Genomic DNA, 25,943 nt, shown 5'->3' with positions numbered 1-25,943 from the left:
ATGGAGATTGCTGATGACCTCTCATCTGGTATCTGATAGCCAGATTCATGGGTGATTCAAAATGCAAAGAATCTTTCAAAGTGATTTTTCTACTGGCATAATTGCCTTTAGAGACGATCATAAAAACATAAAAACTTCAGTCTAGTGTAAGAAGTGGCTTCACACCTGGTATGCACCAGAAAACTCCCACTTTCTTGTGTATTAATGGGTCTTTGAGTTTCTTGGTCAAGATTTTAAATTCTTGTGCAACATGTTATTCACCAGCTAGGAGGCATCTCAGAGAACCTAAAGTAGCAGGTGATCTTACTGAGATAATTCATTCCTTATCTATAAAATTATGAGGTATTTACTCCTTTAGGTAAAGCTGAGAAGATACATTTTAAGATTTGTGCTGTTAATATGGTTTTCCTGATTTCATTAAAAGAACACATGGACACACACACACACACACACACACACACACACTTACACACACACATACAAACAAGCAAACAAACAGACATACACTCTGTGTGTGTGTGTGTGTGTGTGTGTGTGTGTGTGTGTGTGTGTGTTATAACATCAAAATCACTGGGTATTACCACACAATTTTGATCTGATTTCTACAGATTAATCAAGATGTGCTCTCTTGTAGTTATATATATATTATTGAATATATAGATTCAATAAGATATATATGAAGATTCAATAAGATATATACATCTTATTGAAGATATATATATAAGATATATATATATATAGATAAGATATATATAGATAAGATATATAGATAAGATATATAAGATATATAATATATATATATTATAAGAATTCCTAAAATTGTATTAATAATTATTAAGATCTTCTATAGTAGGTCTGGTATTAAGTGCATTATATGTCAAAACTGCAATGACAACTCTGACAGTCTTATGTTGGCTACTGGTTTGCTCTATATTGCTTTTATTATGTTTAGGTATGGGCCTTGAATTCCTGATTTTTCCATGAGTTTTATCATGAAGGGGTGTTGGATTTTGTCAAATGCTTTCTCATGATCTAACGAGATGATCATGTGATTTTTGTCTTTGAGTTTGTTTATATAGTGGATTACATTGATTGATTTTCAAATATTGGGGTATCCAGGACTCATTGTGGTTGGCGTACTGGGTTCTGATGATGTCCAGTTTTCTAGGTTTCTGTTAGTAAGATTCTTACATTTGTATTTTTGCCATCTGGAAATCTCTGGTGTTAATGTTCGAGCTGTCTCTGGTTGGATCTTGATCCTCCTGTGATTCCTTTAGCCTCTGTCAGCACTCCTGGGAGTCCAACTCTCTCCTGAGTTCCAGTGGTCAGAGCACTCTCTGCAGAGAGCTCTCTGAAAGAGCTTTCCTCTTTCAGAGCAGGTGTCCAGCTTTCTGGATCCACCTCCTGAGTTCTTGGGTCAGAATTCTCCCTTGGCTGACTCTCTGGCAAGGATTGTGCCCAGGGGTCTGCATCTCAGCTCTGCCTCCTGGCAGAGGATGAAGGCCCAATGGGACCTTGACCAAGAAGCTCTATTGCTTCTATCGTCCACATGCTCTAAAGTGATTAGGAGTTCCTGAGTGTGCTAGGGGTCCTGCGGAGTCCTCTGGTGTCCTAGAAGACCTTGGTCAGGTTCATGCAGAAGATGGTGGGGCTGGCCCTGACCTGAATGGATCCCAGCCTCTGGTCGGGCAGGGTCCCTTTGTCCCTGTTCCTGCTGGCATAAGACCCTCTGCAATTCCTTTGAGCTGATGTTGAGTTCCACTCACCCATGATCCCAAGGTAATCCTGAGGTACTTCAGCTGGAGAGCACTCTGGAGCCCTTAGAGCCTCCGCTGGGCTCTGAAGGAAGAAGGCAGGGGGCGGGGTGGTGGGGGTGGTGGTGGTGGCCCCGACAGGACTGTCTATTTTATAAGGTATTAGAATGGCTACTCCAGCTTATTTCTTGTGTCTGGTGGGAAATGTGTCTTCCAGCCTTTTACTCTGAGTTAATATCTACCTTTGTGGCTGAGATGTCTTTCCTGTATATGGGAGAATTATGGATTCAGTTTATGCATCCATTCTCTTAACCTGTAGCTTTTTATTGCAGAATTGATTTCATTGACAATAATGAATATATTTTTAAAAATATTTTTATTACGTATTTTCCTCAATTACATTTCCAATGCTCTCCCAAAAGTCCCCTGTACACTTCCCCCACACTTCCCCACCCACCCATTCCCATTTTTTGGCCCTGGCATTCCTCCTCTACACTGGGGCATATAAAAGTTTGTGTGTCCAATAGGCCTCTCTTTCCAGTGATGGCCGACCAGGCCATCTTTTGATACATATGCAGCTATAGTCAAGCGCTCTGGGGTACTGGTTAGTTCAGAATGTTGTTCCACCTATAAGGTTGCAGATCCTTTTAGCTCCTTGGGTACTTTCTCTAGCTCCTCCATTGGGAGCCCTGTGATCCATCCAATAGCTGACTGTGAGCATCCACTTCTGTGTTTGCTAGGCCCCGGCAGAGTCTCACAACAGACAGCTATATCTGGGACCTTCCAGCAAACTCTTACTAGTGTATGCAATGGTGTCAGGGTTTGGAAGCTGATTATGGGGTGGATCCCTGGATATGGCAGTCTCTAGATGGTCCAATCTTTCGTCACAGCTCCAAACTTTGTCTCTGTAACTCCTTCCACGGGTGTTTTGTTCTCAATTCTAAGAAGGGGCACAGTGTCCCTACTTTGGTCTTCATTCTTCTTGAGTTTCATGCGTTTAGCAAATTGTATCTTATATCTTGGGTATCCTAAGTTTTGGGCTAATATGCACTTATCAGTGAGTACATATTGTGTGAGTTCCTTTGTGATTGTGTTACCTCACTCAGGATGATGCCCTCCAGGTCCATCCATTTGGCTAGGAATTTCATAAATTCATTCTTTTTAATAGCTGAGTAATACTCAATTGTGTAAATGTACCACATTTTCTGTATCCATTCCTCTGTTGAGGGACATCTGGGTTCTTTCCAGCTTCTGGCTATTATAAATAAGGCTGCTATGAACATAGTGACGCATGTGTCCTTCTTACCTGTTGGGACATCTTCTGGATATATGCCCAGGAGAGGTATTGCGGGATCCTCTCTTAGTAATATGTCCAGTTTTCTAAGGAACCGCCAGACTGATTTCCAGAGTGGTTGTACAAGCTTGCAATCCCACCAACAATGGAGGAGTGTTCCTCTTTCTCCACATCCTTGCCAGCATCTGCTGTCACCTGAATTTTTGATCTTAGCCATTCTGACTGGTGTGAGGTGGAATCTCAGGGTTGTTTTGATTTGCATTTCCCTGATGATTAAGGATGTTGAACATTTTTTCAGGTGCTTCTCTGCCATTCGGTATTCCTCAGGTGAGAATTCTTTGTTCAGTTCTGAGCCCCATTTTTTAATGGGGTTATTTGATTTTCTGGAGTCCACCTTCTTGAGTTCTTTGTATATATTGGATATTAGTCCCCTATCTGATTTAGGATAGGTAAAGATACTTTCCCAATCTGTTGGTGGTCTTTTTGTGTTACTGACGGTGTCTTTTGCCTTGCAGAAGCTTTGCAGTTTCATGAGGTCCCATTTGTCAATTCTCGATTTTACTGCACAAGCTATTGCTGTTCTATTCAGGAATTTTTCCCCTGTTCCCATATCTTCAAGGCTTTTCCCCATTTTCTCTTCTATAAGTTTCAGTGTCTCTGGTTTTATGTGAAGTTCCTTGATCCACTTAGATTTGACCTTAGTACAAGGAGATAGGAATGGATCAATTCGCATTCTTCTACATGATAACAACCAGTTGTGCCAGCACCATTTGTTGAAAATGCTGTCTTTCTTCCACTGGATGGTTTTAGCTCCCTTGTGGAAGATCAAGTGACCTTTGGTGTGTGGGTTCATTTCTGGGTCTTCAATTCTATTCCATTGGTCTATTTGTCTGTCACTATACCAGTACCATGCAGTTTTTAACACAATTGCACTGTAGTAAAGCTTTAGGTCAGGCATGGTGATTTCACCAGAGATTCTTTTATCCTTGAGAAGAGTTTTTGCTATCCTAAATTTTTTGATTTCCAGATGAATTGGCAGATTGCTCTTTCTAGTTCGTTGAAGAATTGAGTTGGAATTTTGATGGGGATTGCATTGAATCTGTAGATTGCTTTTGGCAAGATAGCCATTTTTACAATGTTGATCCTGCCAATCCATGAGCATGGGAGATCTTTCCATCTTCTGAGATCTTCTTTAATTTCTTTCTTCAGAGACTTGAAGTTTTTATCATACAGATCTTTCACTTCCTTAGTTAGAGTCACGCCAAGATATTTTATATTATTTGTGACTATTGAGAAGGGTATTGTTTCCCTAATATCTTTCTCAGCTGTTTATTCTTGGTGTGGAGAAAGGCCATTGACTTGTTTGAGTTAATTTTAGATAATAATGAATATTTAAGAGATAATAATGACCAATAATTGTTAGTTCCCATTTTTTTGTGTGTGTGTTGGTGGTGTTAGTGTCACTCTTTCATGAGAGTGGGATATCAAAATCTCTCACTATGAAAGTGTGGGTTGTGATGTGTAATTCAAGCATTAGTACGGTTTCTATTATGAATGTGTGTGTCTTTGCATATGGGGCATAATTGTGAAGTGTGATTATTTGTGTGTGTGTGTTTCTTTTTTTGGGAGGGGGTTTAATGATATTAAGTTACTTATTTCTTGTGTTTTCTTGAGTGTGTTTAGCTTGATTGAGTTGAAGTTTTCCTAGTTGTATTCTCTTTTGGGATGGATTAGAGTGAAGATATTGTTTAAATTTGGTTTGCTCATAGAGTATCTTGTTTTCTTCGTCTATAGTTATTGAAACTTTTTCTGGGTAATTTGAGTCTAGGCTGACATGTGTGTCTCTGAAAGACATCTGCCTAGCTGTTCTAGCTTTTATAGTCTTTGTTGAGAAGTTGAGTGAAATTCTGGTAGGTCTGCTTTTTTATGTTTCTTAGCCTTTTCCCCTTGCAATTTGATTTTTCATTGTATGCATTTAGTGTTTTGATTATTTGTTAGCAGGAGGATTTTCATTTCTGTTCTACTCCATTTGGTGTTCTGAAAACTTCCTTTATATTTACAGGTATTTCTTTGTTTAGATCAGATAATTTTTTCTATGATTTTAATGAAGATTTTTGTGTCTTTGGTTCCTCTTCCCTCTAAATTTTCCATCTCCAGGCATTTCTTTTTTGTTTTTGAATGTGCTTTATTATATTTCTTGAAGGGACTTATTAATTATTTCTTTAAAGACCTATCATTTTTGGGAGATTGCAATTAGCATGCTCTTCTTTGCTTCAGTTTTGATAAGACATTCAGGGACTGCTATAGCAGGATAGCTGGGATCTGGTGGTGCCATAATGCCTTGGCTCTTGCTGATATTTTTCTGCTGTTCTTTAGCCATCTAGATGATCCGGATTCCATAGGAAGGGAGAAATACCTGTGGGTCAGGCAATGAAAGTCATAGTTCCCACAAAAAATTTCAAGATAGAAGGGCAAGCCTAGAGTTGGACAATGGGTGTCAGGAGATTGAGCTTGTGTAACTCACCTCTGTTGGCTGTGCAAACCAGACTGACAAGTGTTTGGTAGGAACCAGTGTTGAAGCAGGTTGTTCTTGGGGTACCACATGCTTCCTTGGGGAAGCAGGGTACTCCTGAAGTTCCATAAAGCTCCTTAATATGTAAAGGCAAGCCCAGAGCCAGGCAGTGGTGGTCAGATGAGTATGCACAACTTACCTCTGTTGCCTCCCAAGTGTTGTGATTTAGAGATATATTTCAAACTTTTTTAGAGGATATACTGCAGAAGTTATATGCTCCTTTCAGTATTTCCTAGTTGCCTTTCATTCTCTGTGTAGGATTTAGGTTTTGTACCACCTATATTGACATATCTATTGCTCTTGTCCTATTTTACTTTGTTCAGACAGTCATGATGCTAAGACTTTACGAATATAGATTCTGATATTAGTAGAAGACACACCTTTAAACTGCTTTTCTCTCTGTATCTTATATTTCTACAAATGTTCACCAGAATAGTGTTTATGAAATCAGATACAAATAATTAAATTTCCAATGACCAGTAATCAGACATATAAGAACAAAAATTAAATTTATTAAGTAGTGTGAACATTTTTAAGTTACATATTTGTTTTAAAATGCATTTGTAATGCAATATTAAGTTCAGGTTTAATGGCAAATATAGAAAAAATTAGGCTACAAAGTGGCTAAGAAACATAATAAACCATTTGTTTCACCTGTCCATCTTACTTCCTTAGAATACAGTATATTTGAAAGCAACATAAAGAAGTTGTCAGTTAAATTCCTGGATATCTCATTCTGCCACCATCAACATAACCACATGCCTAAAAGTAATAAGCTATGCATCTGGATTCATCAAAAAGAAGATTGCTTGGTATAGATAACTAAAATTTTTAATTTGGTACTATTGTAAAAATACATGTAAAATTTTTTTATTAGATATTTTCTTCATTTACATTTCAAATGTTATCCTGAAAGTCCTCTATAGCCTCACCCACCTTGCTCCCCAACCCACTCACTCCTGCTTCCTGGCCCTGGCATTACATATATCCCCTGTACTGGGGCATATAATCTTTGCAAGACCAAGGGTTCACATTGATGACTGACTAGGCCATCCTCTGCTACATATGCAACTAGAGACACAGTTCTGGGGGTTACTGGTTAGTTCATATTGTTGATCATCCTATAGGGTTGCTGACCCCTTTAGCTCCTTGGTTGTTTTCTCTAGCTACTTCTTTAGTGGCCCTGTGTTCCATCCAATAGATAGATGACTATGAGCATCCACTTCAGTATTTGCCAGGCACTGGCATCATGTTGTAAGAGATAGCTATATCAGGGTCCTGTCAGCAAAATCTTGCTGGCATATGCAATAGTGTCTGGGTTTGGTGGTTGAATTTGGGATGGATCCCCGGATGGGGCAGTCTCTAGATGGTCTTTCCTTCCATCTCAGCTCCAAACTTTGTCTCTGTCACTCCTTCCATGGGTATTTTATTCATACTTCATATGTAGAGACTATTTTATGATAGTTTTCCTTCCAGAAAGTTTTTTTAAATGTAAAGTTCTTAGAAAAAATGTTGTTTAATTCATATTCTTCAAGTATTGATACATACATCATTAGAAATTTATTATGCCACTTCATGTTATGGTGAATTTTTGTGGCAGAATTCAGGGATAATATGTTTTGGGGAATTTTTCAAATATCAAATGTACAAGGAATTTATAAATGGAAATAGTAACTACAAATATACATATGTGAATATATCAAAATATATTCTATAGCTTATTTTTATGCTTATGTGTAATTTCTATATTGTGAAATTTGCTATGTATACTACATGTATATCATAAGTATGTGTAAATTGTATTTGTTTCTTCATTCAGATACAGCAAGGTAGTCCTGTTCTCTGTGTCTTTGGCAGTCACTGGGAAGTAGTAGGCCTCATCAGTGAATCTTCAATGACATGTGGTAATCCTATTCTTGTCATCAAAACAGCCCCATATCTATCGTGGATGAGGTGGTTTATTAAGACAGATCAAAAGCCGTTGGATCCAAGTTTTCCTCTGCTTTGCAATTTTTACCCTGGAATAGAAGATGGTCTTAGTAATGACGTAAGCGATGCTGATTTTGCCTCCCATGGATTCTCATTTCAGTCATTGAGTAGATTAATTACTTCCTCACAAAGCAGACTACGACGGAATCCTCCTCCATTTTTTTTAATTTCAAATAACAAAGACTCTTTTGCAGGCAGTCAGCACCATTTTCAAGATGGACATATATATTCAGCTAGCAAATTCTCAACATTGCGACCCTGGGCAACTCCTATGTTTAAAACTTTGGGTATTTATAATTCAGCTGTTTTATCCAATAACCCAATATCTAGTCATTCTGAGTGTTTTATTCATTCTGAGACCTCAACTCACCCCAAAGCCTATGTATCATCTAGCATTCCTCAGAGAAATGCATTCAAGTACCAAAATGGAATAATTTCTGGTTCAGGGAGATACTCGATTGATCTTCTATGTGCTATAACTGGATTTCATAGTATACCAATTAATGCTGTTGAATCTTTGATTCAATTTTCAAAGCAAATAGATGGAGTCCAAGTATGTTCTGAAATATTTTCTCTGCATTCTCAAACTAAACCTAGTATATTTCCTTCTCTTAGTCAATTTGTAGTTGGATCATGGCTAGAAACTTCCCCTGATATTAGAGCTTTGGCACAGACAGATGTTGTGCCATATGAAACTGAAACAGTGATGTGGAGCCCATTTAATAAAGAAATTAATCAAGAACAAACATATTATACTGTGGAAAAAATAACTACTGGTGCAGATGTAGAAACTTTTAGTGTAAATCTATGGACCCCTTTTTTAGTTAGTAAAGTTGAGCTATTAACTCATTCCATGCTTAATGACTATGGATATCAGTATTCTTCAGCAACTCCTAAATTGAATGCATTGTTCAATAGAGCTTGGTATTTAATGAAATTTCAAAGCACCTCTACAAAATCTGATGGAAAAATGATCTCTTCTATATCTAAGTCAAATCGCTTATCCTCTACACTTACCATTCCATTTTCTTGGCCTCTACCAACAGACAATCCTTCTTTGTCTTGGGCCTATTATAAACAAAGTAAGATCATAGAATCAAGTAAACTTCATATAATTAGCCCATTGAATAAGCATGAGACCAATATATTAAAACCACCAGAACAGATTGAAAATATACCATGGCCTTTGTTCTACTCTAATATTAAACCTCTCATTTATTCTAAAATTAATTTCAAAAGACAATGGATACAGACTGCTTCAGACATACTACAGCTATTGACATTTTCAGAAACTGAGTCAGGGAAATATTTGGATAACCTTAAATGCAATAAAGCAAGACTGTTGTTGCAGACTAAGAATAAAGAAATAAAATTCAAGAAACACCCTAATTTTCAATTTGATAGTTCCAGAATCAAGAGTACAGAAGGTAAATTCAAATATTGGATGAAGGCAAGAGGAGGCACAATTACATCCTTGGACCAAACAGAAACTCAAACAATTGCACCATGGAACCAACGTGAATCCAGTAAACTTGGATATTGGTACTGGCCTAACTCTTATCATACATTGATGAAGACACAAGATATTAAGACTTCCCTACATTTTACTTATCTTGATGTTGATACAGCCAGTCCATTGGCCAGGTCTGCTGGAAATACTGAACACTTGAAAAAGTCTGAATCCTTTAGTGTTAGGTCTTGGATATACACTGAGAGGCTGAAAAACACATACTGGACAAAATCACATACTGAAGAAACTAAAGTGGTTTGGTTTCCCATACAAACAAGAAGGGTCTGGCATCAATCTGAAACTCAAGTGAATCATTACTTGTCCAAGATGCAAGATGAAAAAATACTACCTTGGTATCAATCACAAATAGATAAATTCAAAACTTTGATTAAGACAAAGTTTCCAATACTGCCCTCTTGGACCAAACATGAAGGTGATCAACCAGGACTTTGGACTCAAAGCCAAAATGATTTTGTTATACATGGGTCTCAAATTCAAATGAAAACCATCTCACAGTGGACACAGCCAATAACTCAAGCAGAATACAAAGGAAGATTGTCTGAAACTGAAACAAGTAGGCTCTGGAAACCACCTATGCTTGATGAATTAAGAAACTGGATACATCATGAAGTTTATACAGTTAAGATCTTGGATGATTTAGATGTTGGTATAATTAAACCAAGGGTACAGAAAGAAGCCAAAACATTAATAAAATGGAGGCAGGCTGAAACTCCAAATGTAAATTCCCAGATACCATATGAAATTGACATAGCCAATTTATGGAATCAAGATGAAACACCAATAAATAATGACTGGAAGGACTTATTAGAAGATACAACATGGATGAATTCGCAACTTCAAGAACTAAATGACTGGACACAATCTAAAATTGATAGATTCACAAGATGGACAAAGACAGAAGCACCACTATCACGTCTCAGGATTTTGTCTGAAATGGATACATTTACACAATCAACCATAAGTAAATCTTCAAACATAAATCTCTTGATAGATTCTATAGTTTACACTGTGCCATCGTGGACCAAAAATAAGCCAGCAGTAAAGTCAAAAAGTATCAGTGATACACTAATTTTATGGGCACAAACAAAAATACCAGCAACAAGTCTCTGGACACAATCCCTAAGGAATAAACCCACGCCATGGCTACAGTATGAGCTTCAAGAAACAAATAACCAGATGATTTCTGAATCTTATTTAACTTCCTTGTGGCCTAAAGCTCACTATTCAGAAATAAACTCTCCAGTAAAGTTTAAGGGTGAAATAATTACAATATGGGCCCCTGAGGAATATCCTACACTAAATCTATGGAAACAGATTGAAGTAGACATAACCACAAAACTGACCCACACTGAATCATCGCTAGGATCTTCATTTATATTTCCAGGATCTACAATAACCATTTTTAACCAGGTGAATTCTCCATCAGGAATGCATTCAGTGAATCCTGACTATGATGAAATAACTACATGGCTCCCATCCAAAACAAATCCCTGGACTTCACAAGGTAGGAATTCAATCTTGACTCATGAAGCTTCAGGAAAAAATCTCTTCTCAGAAATAAAATATGATACAGATATTCCATGGTTTCACACTGATGTTTTTACAGAAATCTCATTGACAGAGGTTGAAACTATCTCAGAACTGGTACTAAATAATGCTGAAACTGTAAATGTGTGGGCACAGATTATTGATGCGTTGGAAAAATCATGGACAAAAGATAAATTCCAAATACTCACTTCCATCACAGGGATGAGAACTGATAGTTTTACACCATTGATTCAGACAGAGTCTCTAACATCTAATAAATGGCCACTCCGTGTATCTGATAAAATCAATTTATGGACTCAAGCTATACATCCAACAGGATATCAGTTGACAGAAAGTGTAGCTCCAACTGTCACAGTCTGGCTGAAAAGCAATCCTCTGTTAGTAAATCTATGGCTACAGGAAATATCTGATAGAGTTATAATGCCATTGCCCCAGGTTGAATACCCACCATTAATCCTGCAGTCACTGGCTGTATCTTACACAGTCATATCACAGTTACTTCAAGCTGAATATGCACCAATTAATTTGTGGAGAAAACCTGTGTCTGATATAGTCAGAATATCATGGAATCAACCTGAATTATTTAATGAGAAAACACATCTGGTATCTAATACAAGAATGCTTCCATGGCCTGAGCCTGAACAGATACCCGAGTATTTATGGTTACTGCATACACTCATACCACAGTGGCCCCAGGATGAATCTCCTAAAGTAAATATGGTGTCACCAGTAAACTTTGATGCACTGATAATATCTACATCACCAGGGCCACAGAAGCACACATCTGAAATGAATCTAAAGACACTACTTGCATCTGACAAAAAGACAACAGTTTCGTCTCAGAGTGAATATTCAACAGGAAATATGCTTATATTATCTATGTATGACAAAGTCACATCTAGGTCCCAGTATAAGTCCCTATCAGCCTATCTGCAGAAATGGACTATATTTGATACAATGGTGCAATCATGTACTGAAGATATGCATACACTAAAAAACCAATGGTTACACATTTTGTGTGGTGCAATTTCATCATCACGGCATTTGGATGATTTTCAAGCAACAGATGTATGGGAACAACTTGTGTCTGATGAATTCATTCTATCAAGGATACTAGTTTCATCTCCAGAAGCAAATCCATGGGATTTTCTGATATCTGATACAATCATAGTCTCATTGCCTGAATCAAAATATTTACCAGTCAATAGGGGACCACTTTTTCTATATAATGAAATTTCACCATCATGGCCTGAACTTCCACTAGTAGATTTAACAACATCATCTGTATCTAATATAATCATACCACATTGTTTACATAAAACATCTTCAGGAGGAAATGTATGGCCATGGAGTTTGTCTGATACAGTGACACCAACGTCGATCCAGATAGAATCTCCAATATTGAGTCTGTTGACACTGTTACATTCTAATCCAGAGCCTTCAAATGCATTTTCAACAAGACATATATTGCCTAACCACTCGGCTGACATAAGCACAGGACCATGGAATCATACTGAAACTCCATGGATATTTCATGTATCTGTTATTTCACCATTAACTCAAACTGAGTTTCGAGCTGGAAGTCTTTGGTCATTGCCTTTGTCTGATACAGTGATACCGTTATTGACCCATTTGGATTCTTTGCCACTACATCCAAAGACACTGCTACTGTCTGATTTTATCACTTCACCATGGACCCTTCCAGAACTTTTGCCATCAAAGCTATGGAAATCACCTATATTTAATAGACACATACTATCTTTGCTCAAGACTGAATCTATAAAAGTAAATACACAGACACTGTTTGTGGCTGATACATTCATACTGCGATGGACCCCATCTACACACCAAACATTAACTACTTGGACAGAGAAAATTGATAATATAATATCACAATGGACCAAGTCTGCAGTTATTTTTGTACAGTCTCAGATTCAATCTGTACCTGATATAAATCAAAACCATTTTCCAACTGCAACATTCACACATTGGACACATGTAATATCTGATCATGGTTTGTACAGAAACCAAGATGCTTCACCTGCAATATATTTTGGGAAAAAATATGAAGTTGATGCATTTGCTGAGTGGGCCTCTTCAGAATTCACAAATACAAAGCACTCAACAGAGCCTATATCTGGTATATTCAAGCAGGCCAAAATTTCAACAATAGATCTTTGGACAAATTTTGAAACAAATAGTATCTCACAGATGTCCCAATCTAATTCCAGAATCCTTAATCTCTGGACACACATTTTCAGAAATACAGTAACTTCACTGTTTCAAAGTGTTTCTCTAAAGTTAATTCCTTGGGCAAAATTTCAATCTAGTACAATCAAAATAAGGACCCAGGCAGAGACTTCAGTATTAACTCACTGGACACAGTCTATCTTTGATAGAGTTACTCCATGGGCTGAAACTCTATTAGCAGTAGAAAATCCAACACTTCATATAGCTAGTACAAAACTACTGTGGACATTGACTGATATTAAAGTAATCAAATCTGGGAAGCAACCTACAACAGAAATGGCCTCACAAATGATAACAGAGAAATATTCTACAGTAAATTTCTTTTCAAAATTTGTATTAGATAATATGTTCCTTTCTGGTCATACAGTCAGTCAAATAGAAAGTCAATTGACACAGAATGAGGCTGATGCAGTGATATGGACACGAGACAAGTCCCTTAAAACATATATCCAGACAAATCCTTACTCTAAAATACTCACAAAATTGGGACCAAGTGAATTTTCAGAACAATTTGTCTGGACAGAACCTGAAGCCGGGAAAGCTATAGTCTGGCAACAGGGCAAATCTACATCTTTTATTCCAAGGATAGGAGATACAGTTAAAGTAGTAAAAGTAAGAACAGAAACTGAATCCTCAGTCATAACTTATTTTGCAAAATCAGTTGCCAATTCACTGACCACACAGATAGAAACACACTTCCTAGCAATGAATGTTGATACACAACCTCTAAATAATAAATTTAGAACAAAAGGTAACTACCCATTAACAAAAAGTTGGATAAAGGAGGAAAATGCAGCAGGAATCCCTGAAAATGACTTGGTACTATCTTCAACAGAAATTGTAAGATTGTGCATATACATGGTGTATTCAACATTTAATTATTTGTTACAAAAAGAAACTGTAGTAACTGTATTGTCTCAAGTTGAACCTCAACAAATAAAGTTTCCTTGGGAGAAGACTAAACTGTCAAACATAATACACTGGACACAGAGTGACTCACCATCAATATATCCATGCATAAATAATAAATTATCTAAACTCATAACTTGGACCCATGTTCAATATTTACCAGAATATCACTTGGCAGATTCAAAAGCAATATCTTGGATGGAAACTGGATCTTTTCTAGCAAATGTATGGAGAGAAACCACATTTTCAAAAGTCATATACTGGACACAACCTGAGTCTCTGTCAGTAAGTCATTCAACAAGGGTTTCTATAGTCATACCCTGGATCCAGAGGGAATCTCCACAAGAAGATATCTGGATAGGATATACTGCTCCAAAAGTCATTCAATGGATTCAGGAGGAATCTGCATTAGAAAGTTCTGAGTCCATGGAACTTCAATCTACAACAATAAACAAAAGGGTGTGGCCTTCATATAGTCCTATCATATTAGCCCTTTCTAAACCCTCAGAAGTATTTTTGCCAATGAGCTCTCTTTATGAAACTTTCACACCATTGAACTGGAATGACTTTCCATTAAACAATCACTGGGCACAGCCTGTATCTAATAAAATTATACCATGGACCAAGGTTTTATACATACCAGAAAACCTTTGGACAGAAGTTGTATATTCTACATTTGTACCAAGGACAAAGTTTATATCGTCATCAGAAATTATTCCTATACAACTTACTTATGATGAACTCACACCATGGGCTAAGGATAAGATTTCAGAAATAATTACCTACATATTGTCTGATTATCATGAATGTGTATCAAGGATCCAAAGTAGGTCTCTAAATTCAGTACTAATAGGGGCTGATAGTTATATAGTAACAAAGACATTCCAAGCTCAGTCTTCTTTAGATCTTTTGGCACCAACAATAACCACTAAATTTACAACATGGAGTCTACATGAATTGTCATTACTGGAAACTGAGTTGAAGCCTATAACTTCCATACTTGTTGCATGGACCCAAGCTGAAGTTTCACAAAACTTAATAGCAGAAACTTCAAAAACAATTGGCACATCTCTTAAGTCAACTATAATTCCATCTGTACAGACAGAAACTGATAAAGGACAATTTTTAACAGTGACTGAAAATGAAGCTAAGAAAAGTTTAATGATGTCTAATATTAATACTTTAATAGTTTCAGTGCATTCTCCAACTTATGTTATCCAACATTCAACCCAAAATAGGCAAAAATCTTTTCTGTGGGCACCTACAGAAACTCTAGACAGAAATACATGGTCTTTTTCTGAACTAGGATCACTTTTATCCTGGAAGGTGCCTGTTCCTTTTGCAACTGGTTATGAGCTTCACCATAAACCAAAATATTGGTTTAAAACTAAAGATGAAAGAATAAAACCATGGACCCAGTCAGACTTTCAGATAATCAATATTTTTACTTCACTGACGATTAGCAAAGTAGAGTCCTATGAACAACATAAAATGGGTATGCATTCTGCTACTGGTGTATCTAATGCCTGGATCCAGTCTGAAACAGAAAGTATAAGATTCTGGAATGTTTCAAAAGACAATACATTAAGGCCATGGTTCCAAATTGAAGATAGCACAGACAGTGCTAGGATCCAGCTGAAATCTAATACAGTAAAAATGTGGCCTCATACTGTATCAGAAGTAATTAGGCTTTGGACTGAGTCTGTATCTAATATACAATTGTCACAAGCTAAAATAGAACCAGAAAAGTACTTGAACATGTCTGACATTAATGCTATCTTATCTTGGTTCCAGATTAAAAAAATTTCAACAAGACAAAGAACTAAACTTGAACACGAAACTGTTAACCCTTGGCTCCAGCAAGAATGGCAAATAGCACGTTCCTGAAATGAACTTGAAATAAAGGTAGTAAAAACTAGGTCAGATTTTTAAAACGGATGCATCACAGATATTCTTAACCTATTCAAAGTCTGATGAAATTAAACTTTGGACTCAAGCTGAATCTCAGCTTGTCAGGAGATGGCCTGAAGATGTTATATTCACACTTTGGTCCCTGACTAAGAATGATGCAACTAAACCATGGCCAGAACTGGAGTATGAAACTGCACAATCTTTGGCACATCTTAGTGTTGGTATAATTAATCCTTGGATTCAGTGTAAGTCTTCTACTGAAACTGTAAATATGATTTCCTGGATTCATTTTGATACAATAATACCATACTCATTACAGATTCAAATAGACTATACATTTCAATCTCTGACTCAAATCTATGCAATTAGGCAATCCTCATGACCAGAATGTGAAACTACAGAATTGTTTACACATTCTAATGTTGGTATGACCTACCCTTGGATTCAGCATGCGACTTCTACTGAAACTCTAAAAATCATTCCCTGGATTCATTCTGGTACATCATGCTCATTACAGACGCAAATAGATTCCTTATTTCAGTCCCTAACTCAAATGTATTCAATTAGGCAACTGTCACATCCAGAATTTGATATTACAAAATATTTGGCACATCCCAATGTTGGTATAATCAAACCTTGGACTCTGCATAAGTCATCTACTGAAACTCTAAGAATCATTGCCTGGGCCCCTTCTGATACAGTAATATCATACCCATTACAGACTGAAATAGATTCTACATTTCAGTTCCTGACTCAAATCTATGCCATTAGACAATGGTCACAACAGGAATATGAAACTAAAGAATCATCGACACAGTCTAATGTTGGTATAGCTTATCCTTGGATTAAGCATAAAGGTTCTACTGAAACTCTAGAAATCATTTCGTGGACTCATTCCAATACATTATTATACCCGTTACAGACTCAAATAGATTTCACACTTCAGGATCTACCTCAAAATTATGCACTTAGGCAGTCATCACAGTCTGAATATGAAGCTACAAGATCTTTGACACAAACTAATGGTTATAAAATCAACCCTTGGATTCAACACAAAGCATCCACTGAAACTCAAAAAATAATTTTCTGGACTCACTCTGATGCAGGAATATCATATTCAATGCAGACTCTAATAGATTCGTTTAGATTTTGGAACCAGTTTCAACCAAAACCAACCCAAATTTGGAATCCAACTGCAGAACAATTTGGAGAAACATCAGTTTTGACTGAAGTTGGTACAGTGACACCATCATTTCAGTTTCAAGGTAATACAAGTCTTGCTTTATTTCTATTCTAAAACTCGATAATATAGATAGCTGAATTCCGTAGGCTTGACAAAGAGTCAAGAGACAGACTTCAGTACTGCAGTTGAAAAATAAGAGTCAGCACTCTGCATCTAAAAACTACTCTGGAATCTACCATAAGACTCAGATATCAAGATCTTAGTCCATGGTAGGCATTAAATCTCCAGGGTCAAGCTACACAAATACACAAAGGCAGAATATCACAGCCCCTTTTAGAGTTTCAAATGTTTGGTCTCCAAATTTATTCTAAAATGGTTAAATCTCTATAGATCCACCTTATTATCAAATGTGAGAAACCCTGGACTCAGCTTGAAACTTTATTATTCAGATTTTAGTCTATAACTCAAATGGTCAATCTATCCATTATATATCAAAGTAGATAATCCACAGAAAAATCTACTATAAAAACCAGATAGATCTGGAACTTTATATAAAACTGGTCTTACCTTTTTGTTTTCAGTTCCAAAACTGATAATGTAAAAAGTGGGACCAAGCTTGAATAAGACATATTAAAGTCTAGCCTTTATTTTTTAAAGTTGATGAAATATCATTATTTATTAATTTTGAACTCAAGCTTTGTGGAGAAATCATATTAATAAGTCACATGACATTTGTTTGTTTTTATTACCAGTATAAGTATCACAATATCAACACAGATAATTGCTGTGTAAAGAAAAAATAAAAGCAAATCATTCTAACCTAGCAAGCTCACTAATGATCTCATAATTTATATCAAACTGATTTTGGAGACAATTCTTTGTGAGAGCTTTTGTAGCAAATTAGAAGTCATTAGTACAAAAAGAAAGCCTGGATTTCCTATGTGCCTTTTAAATTTTTCTCCTTAGCTCTTTTTTTCGTCTTATTTACAGTACTCTTCAAATCCATGTGCACTCTACTCACATAGTTACTTCTCTTCTTGAACTGATTGTTTTGTTATTACTCATCCTCATTCTCTTCTATCCTGAAATCTCTTCTGTTTTTCAACAACTTCAGATACTATGTTTCAGGAACTAAGGCTCTCACACTTACTGAGTATAGTATTATCTTATATCTTTATTTCCCCACATTTTTCCAGACACACTTTTAAGGAAAGAACCTATGTTGATGCCTCCATCTCAACCTAGCCTTCAAAATAAGCACTCAATAGGACCACAATCAAGAATCAATGTTTCATTGTCTGAATGTCACCTGAGTATGATATGGAAAGATAATCTTCAAGTTCTATGGCTCTACAAAACAGCAATTGTTGATCATAAAACCACAGGCAAGCTTTCTGATAAACATGTTTGAATTGTTTTTGTTTAGATGAAATAATCATATTCTAAATTAAGCACAAAATTTCCAAGATCAGAGATATATTTTTTCATTAATGAAAATAATTCTTGTTTTTGATATCAGTCATTGTCTATTGTATATAGTATTTTCTTTTCTGAGGGTAAAACCATAATTGACAATGAGTTCAGGGAAAAATGTTTATAGATCATTGTGATTTTGCAGTTAGTAAATTAGTGATTGTTCATACATCTTTAATAATCACAACTTCACTAGAACTGACTATGAGTAGTTGGCTATGTTTCCAGTACAAGACATGGCTCTCTCATGTTCAACATGATTTAAGTCCATTTAGAGAGTTAGAGGGTTTGTGTGTGTGTGTGTGTGTGTGTGTGTGTGTGTGTGTGTGTGAAAGTATGATAATATTTCAGTACTCCTCAGTGCTTAGGACTGGGATATTATTTTATTTAAGAACTAGATAAGCAGAATTGAAAAGATTGAGGAAAGTACTAATAGTCTCTCTTCATATAGTGAAAATTGGAATAACTTAGTAACACATTTCTTTGTATTTAGTCAAAGTTAAAGATGTTGGATCCAGAAACATTTTTTTTTGTGTATAAACCCCAGAATAGAAATGTAAGAACACTAACTCAAACTTTATCCTTCTAGAATGTGGCTTACGCCCTGGACTTGTTTCCCACTGTCCCAACTGCTGGGAAGCTGAAATAGGTGAATTTCCCTGGATAGTTTCTGTGCAACTTTCTTACTCACACTTCTGTGCAGGCTCTATACTTAATGAAAGATGGATCCTTACATCTGCTCGATGTGCCAATTTTGTGTAAGTCTGAATAAAATTTGTCAAATTGGTTTCATATCACATATGGGTGTTACCTGAGATTGTTTTTGAATATTTTCCTTTGAAATGCAACATATATATATTTCCTTATTTAACTCTGGTGTATCAACTCACTCTAAGTGATACATTACCTCATCTACTATGACAGCATTCCTCAAGAAATAGATGAAGACAATTTTTAGACTTTTGTCATTATTTGTTTTGCCTCATGATTCTGCCAAAATTATTGTGTATTTTGAGGATACTTTCAATATCCTAATAAAATACTTGTAAGTTATGGTAAATATCGCAATTTTATATTGTTTTACCTATAAGAATATTGAATGTGCTAACTTCAAATCAAAAGATCCTCTATTCTTATAGATATTGTTAGTCTTACAATCATGTAAAAATCATATACATTTATTGTAATTAACATAATTTTAAAAGTATATGGCAGAAATAATTACTGAAAGTATTTACTAGTACAATAATTTCTTACATCATTGTAAGATTTAATTTTAGTTTCTGAAAATGTTTATGTATACCGAGTCCTATAATGAAGTTTTATGATTAACAATGCATTATATGCCTAATAGAGATAATGTAAATAAGTATAGCAAGAGTCCATTCTGCATTCAAAGCTTGTTATTTTGTAATATCAATTAAGAGGCAGAACTAGGAGCATATTACCACTATAGGTTTCAGAATATCTTTAGTGCGTGTACCAGCAACTTAGTAAGATACTAGATAACTAGACTGAATATACTCTAAACCAATACTCATTTCCTCCAAAATATAAACAGTTATTTTGATATAGTATTTTACTGTACACTTGTATTTAATGTGACTTATGTGACCTCTAGGGTTTTTCATATTAAAAAGTAAAATTAAAACTCTTTATAATTTTTTTTTCTCCAGAAAACGGTCAGAAGCCCTGGCTTTAGTCCAAGTGGGGCTGGTTGATCTTCAGGAACCTACCCAAGGTAAAATTGTAGGTATCTACCGTTCCATGCCATATTTAGGTCCCAGTGGACCATTAGGACCTGGTCTAATCTTCCTGAAGGAGCCCCTTCATTTTCAACCTTTGGTGCTTCCTATTTGCCTGGAGGAAACTCAGGAGCAAGAGAAACATATCCAGCTATATGACTGCTGGTTACCCAGTTGGTCCCTTATGAGGGGTAAGTAATGATGGACAGAGTGGATTAATATAGTAGATTTTTTCTTATGATAAATTGAGGTTTTATATTGTTATTTTCATATTTCCCCTGTATAACAATAACACAAAATGAAAATCTTTCTGATTTATTTCAGGAAGTCCTGGTATCCTGCAAAAAAGGCACCTAAGCATCATGCAAGTCAGCACTTGTGCCAAATTTTGGGCTCAAATGAAAGAGTTCACTTTCTGTGTAGAAGCCAAGAAAGCTATGGGGGAATCTGGCTGTAAGGTGACGAACTGAGGAAACCTGGATAGCAGAGATATAAAGAACTATCATTTAGTAACAAATAGGATTTTTCTCGTTCTTCAGTTTGTCAGTTAATATTGTGTTTCTTATTTTTTATAGGGTGATCTTAGGGCACCATTGGTATGTCATCTGCAACGTAAAGATACATGGGTACAGATAGGAATTTTAATTCACTTTGATGAAAACTGCAAAAAGCCCTATGTCTTCAGCCATATTAGCCCTTTTATTTTGTGGCTCCAGAGAGTTACACAGCCCAGCCATGCTCCCTGGTCCAATCAAAGATCTGTGACTATTTCAGTTTCCAATTCTTTGTCAGTTTTTACCAAGAGAAAACTCTCTACTTTGAGATCTTCAACTGATTCTATTCATCCACACTACATGTCTCTGTCACAGCCTCAGGTTAAGGTCAAAGAATATTATATAGAAAAAAATTAAGAATAGAAATACATGAGTCAGAAAACAAATTGTGCCCCCAGGAGTTACATTATTTTTGTTTGCCTCATATTCGAGGCTGAGTGTGTGTGTGTTTGTGTGTGTGTGTGTGTGTGTGTGTGTGTGTGTGCATGTGTGTTTGCAAAGGCACTTTACAATTATTATACTACCCAGATCTTATGATGCTAATATACAATATATAAGTAATTGGCTATTCTTATTATAGTCATAGCAGCTGAGTACTCTGAGAGCTTAGAAAAGTTTATAATTTGTTACATTTTTAGAAGCCAAAGTGCAGATCTGATTTTGGTAATTTAATTACTAAAGAAATTTTTGTTTATTAGTGTACCAATTTCATCATTAGGTGGTAAAATAATTTTCAAAATAAATGCCTGGTTTTATTGGCAGGTATTATTGACTTTAGAAGGTCCCATATAGATACAACTCTATAATATGTATTTGTGATTGCCATGCTTTCATGTTCAGTTTTTGGAAGCATATCACAATATCAGTAATGGCCATTTTACATTAATTTCTTCTGAAATGCTTAGTAATAGTAATAATTAGTAATAATTATTAATGCAACATATAATCAAGGTTCAATAAAAAATTAAATATGTTTCTGCAATTATATTGAAAAAATATTTTTCAAACACGAGTGAAAATATTTTGTTTATTTGCAGAAATACAAAGCTCAAAACTTTTTATAGAGAGGTCGATGGAATTTGCACCAGAGATAATAGTTAAATTTCCCCTTTTTCTTTATTTCTTTGCTTTTTTATGAACAGAGAAATTATGACAATTTGTATACATATATTAATCAGCATTGGTTGACAAATCAGTGACTAAAGTTTTATATGTTTTATTTATCATGAGCACATTGGCAATACTCAAACTTGAAATTTCTTACTAAGTATTTGAGATCTACATACAAGTTTTTAAAATCAGTAAGCTTAGTCTTGGATACTGTGGAGTCAATGGTCTTATATCTAAAATCGTCATTCATTTTTTATACCTTAGAATGAAACTATTATTTCTTATTTCCTATCCATCCAAATAGTTACAAAAGCCTAAAATGTTATTTACCTAAGTTTGTAAGAAGAAAAAATGTACTACATAAAAAGGTTTCCAATATTTTCCTCAGTGAAATGAAAAAAGTAAGAAGATAAGTCATTTTTTGAGGAAAATCATATACATAAAGATTAAAGAATTTTTCATTACAAAATATAACAACAATGCCAGTTGTTTTAGCAGTTACATTAGGAATTAAAAGTTTGAAAAAAGTGGGTATAAGTTACATTTACAGCAAATTTATCCTGTATTTTTTTTTATTATTTTTTGTCTTTTAACCCAGCTTTGGCAGATCATATTTCTCTGCAATATACTATGCCATGGCAGGTTCTTATTTTCAGTTGTGGCAATCAGATCTGCAGTGACTCCATAATTAGTAGCTATTGGATTCTCACTTCTGCCTACTGTGTCAGGCACATGTAAGTTTATGTCACATATTGTTTCCTATTTTGCATTTTCTCTGCTTTAAGATTTTTGGGGGGCAAGTTGCCTATAATTGTTTAAAGCTTTTCTATTATTATTACATCTTTCTTTCAAGATAAACAGAAAAGTGCTTCAATATTATAATTATATTTGTTTTTAAATGATTCTCATGTCTGATTGTATATGAACTCTGACCTTATTTGTATGGTTCTTCCTCTACAAAGAAGGAAATAAAGCAACTAAGGAGATAAACATAGTTTGTAAAGTTTGCAGTTTCCTGTAGAAACTATTTTAATCAATATCTTCTTATGCCTAGGAATCCAAAAGATACTGTTGTGATACTGGGCCTTCGGAATCCAGGGACACCTCTGAGAGTTGTTAAGGTGACTGCTATTTTACTGCATGAACAATTCCAGTTAGTGAATCAGGTTGCAAGAAATGATCTAGCTCTTGTGCTCCTTCAAGAAAGTCAGAGTTCTATTTACATAGTGGCACCTTTAGGCAATATTAAGAATCTAAACAGCTCAGAATGCTGGCTTTCTGGACCACAAATTCTCAAACAAGGTTAGTAGCACAACTTTCATTTTACTTATTGGGAATAGTTCTATTTTCTTTTAATTGAGTAACACACTTGTAATAGTACACTTAAGGAAAAATTGTAACTATAATTTTTTAAATACCTTTTAAAATATCTTTAAAATTGTTGTGTGAATTGGAAAACTGCCCATATATATATATATATATTTATTCAAAATAATGTTAATACGATGTTATTTCATCATAATAAGGTAAATATGATGGGTATATACAATACATTTTAATTTTATCTAAAATCTGGGTACTTTAAAAATAGCATTTATATACATGAATTTTTTATATTGCATCTGTTTTCCTAGGGGATATATTTGAAAATCCAGAAATGTTACAGGTACAAGTGATGGGAGCTTCCAACTGTGCCTATCTCTATCCAGACATAGAAGATTCTACTGTTTGCTATGCTGCACAGGCCAGGGGACCTGAAATAAATATGGTAACTAGATCAGCTTTTCTTTTTGTTTTTATTTTATGTTATACAAACATAAGACATTTACTTCTTTTTCAGATATAAGGAACATATTTTACTAAACCACAGGGCAATAGTTCTTTTTAAATATGTCAATTTGATGCAATATATTACTATCTACATACATAAAAGAATAATTTTTTCAACTAAGTTAAACAGAAATCTCCAAAATATGTGATCTTATTTCCAATATGTTATTTATTGTTTATCTATGTTTGTATTAAATCTAGTCATTTCATCTTCTTCTTTCTCACATTTCATCTATCCCACTAAATCATGAACTCTCTCCAATTAAAAACTATTTAATTTGTCCATTTAGTATTCCTCTGGGTTTACAGTCATGAAAATTAGATTTTTTTTCTTCATGGCTCTCTCAGTTCAGCCATTTCAATTTTACTTTTTAAAACTTAATCATGTAGTTGAAGACATATTGGCTCTGGTATTTGTGATTAATTTGAGATAGGAAAAATTCATTTATAGATTCACATTGTACATGGATATGACATTGCTATTACAATTTATGAATTTTGAGACAAAATAATAACTTTGGATAGCAACTTACATTTCTTCTTTGTTTTCCTTTTAGGAGTCAGTGAGTCCTGGAAGCACTGTTATGTGCAGACCATTGTCTGGCAACGGCAAATGGAGACAAATAGGTTTCACCAGTCTCAAGCATTTAGCTACTTTAGTGAGCCCACACTTTTCCTGGATCTTATCATCAACAGCAAAGGCAGGTCATCCCTTGAAGCCAACCCTCACTCCTTGGGTAGTCCTCTAGTCTTGTTATACACCCATTCACATTGCTACTTTCCTTTGGAATGGCTATTGCACTGACAAGGATTTTCGTTTTTTAGTTAATTGTATCAAGTTGTACAAATCTGTTGAATTGTACTATGAAATCAGAGAAAAATACAATGTTATTCCCTATAGCTGCTCTTTACATATTCTTTTAATAAACATAATTTCCCTCAACAATGGCTACTTTATATGTCTATTTGAGTTATGTATGATCTTCGATTAATCATATTATGTTTTAAAATGCTATATTTATTTGAATATATGTATACATGTGTACAAGCTTTGGGTGCCTGTGGCAGTTCATAGCCAAAAGATTCTATTGTACATACTCTCAATTGTGGGATTCCTAGCAGAGATGATGAGAACGAAATGTAAATCTTATGCAGAACAGTGAACACTCTAATCACTATGCTATCTCTTGTTCACCTATCTGCCTCATACTGTGTATATTTAAATGTTCACATGAATACAGGTGTACATGAAGATGAGTGGAGAGTACTGGATCTCTTGGAACAGAGATTGCAGCTATTTGTAAGTAGCTGTAAGGTCAGGGAAAGAGCAGTAAGCAATCTTAAGTACTGAATCATCACTCTCCAACTCCTAACTTGTAATTATAAACAATACCAAAACATACTTAACATGAAAAATATACAAGGGCTTGGTTTAGCATTATATTATTCCTTATCAACCAATGAAACTGACCTTATATGGAAATATGTTACTTAAGAGCAAATGTGTATTTTTCCACTCTTCCAGTTTATTGTTAACTATATACGTTCTTGTTCATATGTAAGAAATAATTCATTACTTAAATTGGAAAAAAGTAAAAAAATTTAAAAAATTATTAGATATTTTCTTGATTTACATTTCAAATGATATCCCAAAAGTTCCCTATACCATCCTCTGCCCTGCTCCCCTACTCACCCACTCCCACTTCTTGGCCCTGGCGTTTTCCCTGTACTGGGGCATATAAAGTTTGCAAGATCAAGGGGCCTCTCTTCCCAATGATGGCCCACTAGGCCATCTTCTGATACGTATGCAGCTAGAGACACGGGCTCTGGGGTTACTGGTTAATTCATATTGTTATTCCACCTATAGGGTTGCAGAACACTTTAGCTCCTTGGGTACTTTCTCTAGCTCCTCCATTGGGGCCCTGTGTTCCACCCAATAGCTGACTGTGAACATCTACTTCTGTATTTGCCAGGCACTCACATTGCCTCACAGGAGAGGACTATGACAGGGTCCTGTCAGCAAAATCCTGTTGACATATGCAATAGTGTCTGGGTTTGGTGGCTGATTATGGGAAGGATCCATTCTTAGCTCTAAATGTTGTCTCTGTAACTCCTTCCATGGGTATTTTGTTCTCTAGTCTGCGTGCATTTTGCTGGCGAGATGGTAGCATGGGTCACTAGGAGTTTGAATTTGACCCTAATGTCAAGAAAACTCTGAGAGAAGTAGTACTTCATGGACAGACTTGTGGAGAAATGCCAGGAAGCAAGTTGTCTGGACTTCATCTGTATG

The 25,943-nt window shown here is 35.5% G+C and overlaps 1 protein-coding gene and 1 pseudogene across 1 annotated transcript; both read left to right on the top strand.

Moving 5' to 3' along the window:
* On the top strand, positions 1–21,070 carry LOC146999817 (uncharacterized). The gene is given in 10 exon segments (XM_085834423.1): positions 1–28; positions 6,296–6,432; positions 7,440–12,956; positions 13,047–15,764; positions 15,766–17,023; positions 18,138–18,326; positions 19,004–19,172; positions 20,091–20,350; positions 20,484–20,617; positions 20,735–21,070. Coding segments are annotated over 10 exon segments (10,746 nt in total).
* Positions 21,071–22,302: 1,232 nt separating this feature from the next.
* LOC146999816 (serine protease 52-like) lies at positions 22,303–24,478 on the top strand (annotated as a pseudogene).
* Positions 24,479–25,943: the final 1,465 nt, after the last annotated feature.

Source organism: Mus caroli, unplaced genomic scaffold (assembly GCF_978045245.1).
Source record: "Mus caroli unplaced genomic scaffold, Mus_caroli_1 scaffold_34, whole genome shotgun sequence".
Taxonomy (NCBI): domain Eukaryota; kingdom Metazoa; phylum Chordata; class Mammalia; order Rodentia; family Muridae; genus Mus; species Mus caroli.
This window is presented reverse-complemented; position numbering and strand designations above follow the sequence as displayed.